The 5,479-nt window shown below is 43.9% G+C and overlaps 2 protein-coding genes across 2 annotated transcripts in view; both read left to right on the top strand.

The window, feature by feature from the left end:
• Positions 1 to 5,479, top strand: part of LOC147817281 (uncharacterized) — an 82,274-nt gene that overhangs the window by 73,566 nt on the left and 3,229 nt on the right. The window lies entirely within an intron of this gene.
• On the top strand, positions 7 to 3,758 carry LOC111646892 (uncharacterized). The gene is made up of 6 exons (XM_023396461.2): positions 7 to 912; positions 1,026 to 1,199; positions 1,858 to 2,031; positions 2,123 to 2,296; positions 2,589 to 2,635; positions 2,763 to 3,758. The coding sequence occupies exons 1-6, from the start codon at positions 41 to 43 to the stop codon at positions 3,287 to 3,289; spliced, it is 1,968 nt and encodes a 655-aa protein (XP_023252229.2). The 5' UTR covers positions 7 to 40; the 3' UTR covers positions 3,290 to 3,758.

Genomic DNA, 5,479 nt, shown 5'->3' with positions numbered 1-5,479 from the left:
AACCAGAGAGGGAGGAGAGCTGCCCAAGACCCTGACTCAGATGTACATCCACTTCCTGGTGGTTCAGTCCAAAGTGAAGAAGGTCAAGTATGATGGAGGATCTGAGACAGATCCACACTGGAGTCCAGAGAACAGGAAGATGATTGAGTCTCTGGGAAAACTGGCTTTTGAGCAGCTGCAGAAAGGAAACCTGATCTTCTATGAATCAGACCTGACAGAGTGTGGCATCGATATCAGAGCAGCCTCAGTGAACTCAGGAATGTTCACACAGATCTTTAAAGAGGAGAGAGGCCTGTACCAGGACAAGGTGTTCTGCTTCGTCCATCTGAGTGTTCAGGAGTTTCTGGCTGCTCTTCATGTCCATCTGACCTTCATCAACTCTGGAGTCAATCTGATGTCAGAAGAACAATCAACCTCCAAGAAGTCTGAACCAAGACGAGACAAATCTGCAGAGACACTCTTCTACCAGAGAGCTGTGGACGAGGCCTTACAGAGTCCAAAAGGACACCTGGACTTGTTCCTCCGCTTCTTCCTGGGTCTTTCACTGCAGACCAATCAGACTCTCCTACGAGGTCTGATGACACAGACAGGAAGTGGCTCAAAGACCAATCAGGAAACAGTCCAGTACATCAAGGAGAAGATCGAAGAGACTCCCTCTGCAGAGAAAAGCATCAACCTGTTCCACTGTCTGAATGAACTGAACGATCGTTCTCTAGTGAAGCAGATCCAACAGTCCCTGAGATCAGGAAGTCTCTCCACAGATAAACTGTCTCCTGCTCAATGGTCAGCTCTGGTCTTCATCTTACTGTCCTCAGAAGAAGATCTGGACGTGTTTGACCTGAAGAAATACTCTGCTTCAGAGGAGGCTCTTCTGAAGCTGCTGCCAGTGGTCAAAGTCTCTAACAAAGCTGTGTAAGTGTAGAGAGAGTTGATTTATTCATCATTATATAAAGACACTTCTGTCTTTTCAGCAGGAGAGAAAATAACTTCCTTTCTTCTTTAATTCCTCATGATCATCTCTTCAGACTGAGTGGCTGTAACCTCTCAGAGAGAAGCTGTGAAGCTCTGTCCTCAGTCCTCAGCTCCCAGTCCTCTAGTCTGAGACACCTGGACCTGAGTAACAACGACCTGCAGGACTCAGGAGTGAAGCTGTTGTCTGCTGGACTGAAGAGTCCACTCTGTACACTGGAGTTTCTCAGGTCAGATCAAGTTACTGTTTGTTTGAAATGTGATAAATATAAACTCTGGTTAATGAACAAAAACTAATTTGTGTTTTGTTGTATTTTTGTAAATATGTTGTTCAGTCAATAATCTGATGCATTTTCGTTTGTTTAAAATAGAACAATAAGAACTTCAGGCCTGAAATAAGATTACATATGAACCAGCAGCTCCTCACTGATGACTGTCTGTCTAAAGATGTAGAGTTGACTTTGCCTCAACTGAGCAAATTATTATTATTTTTTTAAAGATATTTTTTCTGGCTTTTTGTGCCTTTAATGAACAGGACAGTAGAGAAACAGGAAATGGGGAGGCAGAGAGAGGGGAAATGACATGCAGGAAAGGGCCGTCTGATTTGTGGGAGTTGAACCGGGGCCAGTTGCTGCGAGGACTCTGGCCTCTACATATGGGGCGCCTGCGTAACCCACTGCGCTACACAACGCCCCCAACTGAGCAAATTTAAAGTCCTTTTTTTTTTTTTACTAGTTCACTATTTCCCTGTGAGCTGCAGAGAAAATTGAAACCTTTGTTATCTCTCATAGTTGATTTATTCATCATTATATAAAGACACTTCTGTCTTTTCAGCAGGAGAGAAAATAACTTCCTTTCTTCTTTAATTCCTCATGATCATCTCTTCAGACTGAGTGGCTGTAACCTCTCAGAGAGAAGCTGTGAAGCTCTGTCCTCAGTCCTCAGCTCCCAGTCCTCTAGTCTGAGACACCTGGACCTGAGTAACAACGACCTGCAGGACTCAGGAGTGAAGCTGTTGTCTGCTGGACTGGAGAGTCCGCTCTGTACACTGGAGATTCTCAGGTCAGGATCCATCAACCTGTTTATCTGATGACAGTTTAACAGAGCAGCAGGTGTTGACAGAGGCTTCCTGTGTGTTGTTTTGTGTGTTCAGTCTGTCAGGATGTCTGGTCACAGAGGAAGGCTGTGCTTCTCTGGCCTCAGCTCTGAGCTCCAACCCCTCCCACCTGAGAGAGCTGGACCTGAGCTACAATCATCCAGGAGATTCAGGACTGAAGCTTCTGTCTGCTGGACTGGAGGATCCAGACTGGAGACTGGACACTCTCAGGTATGTAGAGGCCTGCTGCAGACACACACACTGTCTGATAGAGGAGGGACTATATGCAGGTGCAGACTTTACTTTTAGACGAGCTGATGAAGTATCTTCTCCATGTCTCCTCCCTGCTCTGTATCATTAAAGATGAAGACTCCACTTCCTGTTTCTCTGTGGTCAATGTATATCCATAGACACAAGCCTCCATCTGAACACAGTAATCAAACAGTCTGTGTATGAGCCATGTAATGTCCATGTGTGCATGCTGACAGAGAACGTGCTGGTCTGACCCCCCTCCTCCTTTCAGGGCGGAGCCTGGTGGAGTCCGATGGTTGACACCAGGTCTGAGGAAGTGTAAGTGTGTTTTTAATGTGATCGATGAAAACAAAGCAGCACATTCAACCATCAGGAGTCATCATCAAACTGCCAATAACTGATCAGATGATCAATAACTGCAGCTGTGTCTTGTTCTCTCCATCAGATTCCTGTGAACTCACAATCAACACAATCACAGTGAACAGACAGATCAAACTGTCTGACAACAACAGGAAGGTGACATATGTGGAGGAGGATCAGTCATATCCTGATCATCCAGACAGATTTGACCAGTGGCCTCAGCTGCTGTGTTCAACTGGTCTGACTGGTCGCTGTTACTGGGAGGTCGAGTGGAGAGGAGGAGTTGATATATCAGTGAATCACAGAGGAATCAGCAGGAAAGGAAACAGTAAAGACTGTATGTTTGGAAGGAACAATCAGTCCTGGAGTCTGTACTGCTCTGGTGGTCGTTACTCTGTCAGTCACAATGACAGAAAAACATATATCTCCTTCTCCTCCTCTGTCTCTGACAGAGTAGCAGTGTATGTGGACTGTCCTGGTGGCTCTCTGTCCTTCTACAGAGTCTCCTCTAACAAACTGATCCACCTCCACACCTTCAACACCACCTTCACTGAACCTCTGTATCCTGGGTTTGGGTTCTGGTGGACTGGTTCCTCAGTGTCTCTGTGTTGAATCTAGCAGAGAGAGAAACATTCTCACTGTTGAACAGATAGTTCAGTCTCCACATGTCTGTCTCTTTCACTCACACACAAGTTTTCAAATTCATGTATTAATAAATTAAGTTTTTGATGAATTATCTAGCCACCTATCTATCTATCTATCTATCTATCTATCTATCTATCTATCTATCTATCTATCTATCTATCTATCTTCTTGTGTTTTCACAATAAAAGCATCACCGATAACACTGGTCAACACCAAATTTATTGTTTAAGATTTTTTAGCTGATTTAGGATCATTTTGATGTGCTGAATCCAAAAATCACATTGGTTTTGCTCAATCAGGTCAACTTTCTGAACTAAGCTACATATTTGTTTTTTGACGTTTTTGTTTACATGTACGGGTATTTTCATGTCGTATGATGCAAAATTCTTTCTTATTTCTTGCAATAAACGAATTCTGAAGATTTTGCATGTGCCAACTTATGACTAATTTTTTTTTTTTATATTACAAGTGAATGAAATGGCTTTGACTAGAAGATCTTGCAAAAATAAGCCTGACTTATTCTGCTACATCTGCGGTGAATACACCATTGTTCCTAACAGGAATCTAGTCACAAGTTTCGTAAAGCGTGCTTACCATGCTTATTTTGGTATTAAACTTGGTGACCAGGATAAAGCTTGGGCGCCACACATGGTATGCAAGTCATGCACCGAGTATCTGCGTCAGTGGACCAAAGGCAAGAAGAGTTGTCTGAAGTTTGGAATTCCCATTTTTTGGAGGGAGCCGACTAACCATGTCACTGACTGCTACTTCTGCGCTATTGATGTGACTGGGATCAACAGAAAGAACCGAAGCAGCCTCAAGTATCCTGATCTTGAATCAGCACGTCGTCCTGTAGCTCACTGTGATGAAATTCCAGTACCTGTCTTTGGAGAACTTCCTGACATCAGTGACGAAGATTCCTCCAGTGTTCCAGAAGATGAAGAAGAAGAAGTGGTTCTTAACGATGAAGCTCCACATCCTTTTTCCCAAAAGGAGCTAAATGATCTAGTTCGCGATCTCAGCTTGTCAAAGTCCTCTGCCGAGCTATTGGCATCCAGATTAAAGAAAAAGAACCTCCTCTCTGACAGTGCTCGCATTACCTTTTACCGCAAAAGACATCAAGAGTTCCTCTGTTTTTTCTTTGAAGAGAAGGACTTGGTGTACTGTACAGATATTGCTCAGCTTCTGCACAAGCTTGGAGTGCCACAGTATGAACCAAAGATTGGAGACTGTTGATTGACAGCAGAGAGCGATCGCTGAAATGTGTTCTGCTTCACAACGGCAACCAGTTTGCCTCCGTACCCCTTGCTCACTCGACTACACTGAAGGAGAAGTATGAAGCGGTGAAGTATGTGCTGGAGAAAATTCGTTATGATCAGCATGAGTGGCTTATTTGTGTTGACCTGAAGATGGTGAATTTTTTGTTGGGACAACAGTCCGGCTTCACCAAGTACCCATGCTTTCTGTGCATGTGGGATAGTAGGGACACTGCTCAGTATTACACAAAGAAGGACTGGCCTGTGTGGGAGGAATTGGTGCCTTGCAGATCAAGGAACGTCATCAGCAATCCTCTGGTAGACAGAGACAAGATACTCTTCCTACCGCTGCACATCAAGCTCGGCTTGATTAAACAGTTCACCAAAGCTCTAGACAAGGATGGTGGCTGCTTCACTTACTTGTGCCATGTTTTTCCAGGATTAACCATAGAGAAGTTGAAAGCTGGCATCTTTGATGGTCCTCAAATCCGTCAGCTCATCAGAGATCCTGAGTTTGAAAACTCAATGAACGAAGTGGAACTGGAAGCATGGAAGGCTTCACACACGGAAGCATGGAAGGCTTCACACACACACACTCTCTCTCTCTATCATTTTTCATCTCTAACTTATAATGAATAATAAATAAATAACTAAAACTTCTGTATGTGTGTTAGTGTGCGCGCGCGCGCGCGCCACGTTTCCTTATCTGTATCTATTCATTCTCCCCCCGTTTCCTTGTTCAATTTTAGTTTCACTTTCACATTCTCAGGTTTGTTTGTGACGCAGATGATTTTCTCCTCTGAAGGTAATGTGATCCGTGTTTGATGTTTTAGTCGTTAACACCGTCGCTACCTGATTGAAAACCTGACTCTAGACTTACTTTAGTTTCATCGTCGTTATT

Source organism: Seriola lalandi, unplaced genomic scaffold (assembly GCF_002814215.2).
Source record: "Seriola lalandi dorsalis isolate HSWRI2012SDOR001 ecotype SW California unplaced genomic scaffold, Sedor1 jcf7180002054977, whole genome shotgun sequence".
In the NCBI taxonomy this organism is placed as follows: domain Eukaryota; kingdom Metazoa; phylum Chordata; class Actinopteri; order Carangiformes; family Carangidae; genus Seriola; species Seriola lalandi.
Note: the sequence above shows the minus strand (reverse complement) of the source record. Positions and strands in the feature narration are given on the sequence as shown.

Excerpts from the sequence above, each read along its gene's own strand:
- LOC111646892 (XM_023396461.2), top strand. The coding sequence starts at position 41 with ATGTACATCCACTTCCTGGTGGTTCAGTCCAAAGTGAAGAAGGTCAAG. Across the intron at positions 913-1,025 it reads AAAGTCTCTAACAAAGCTGT|ACTGAGTGGCTGTAACCTCT; the intron begins GTAAGTGTAGAG and ends TCATCTCTTCAG. Across the intron at positions 1,200-1,857 it reads TGTACACTGGAGTTTCTCAG|ACTGAGTGGCTGTAACCTCT; the intron begins GTCAGATCAAGT and ends TCATCTCTTCAG.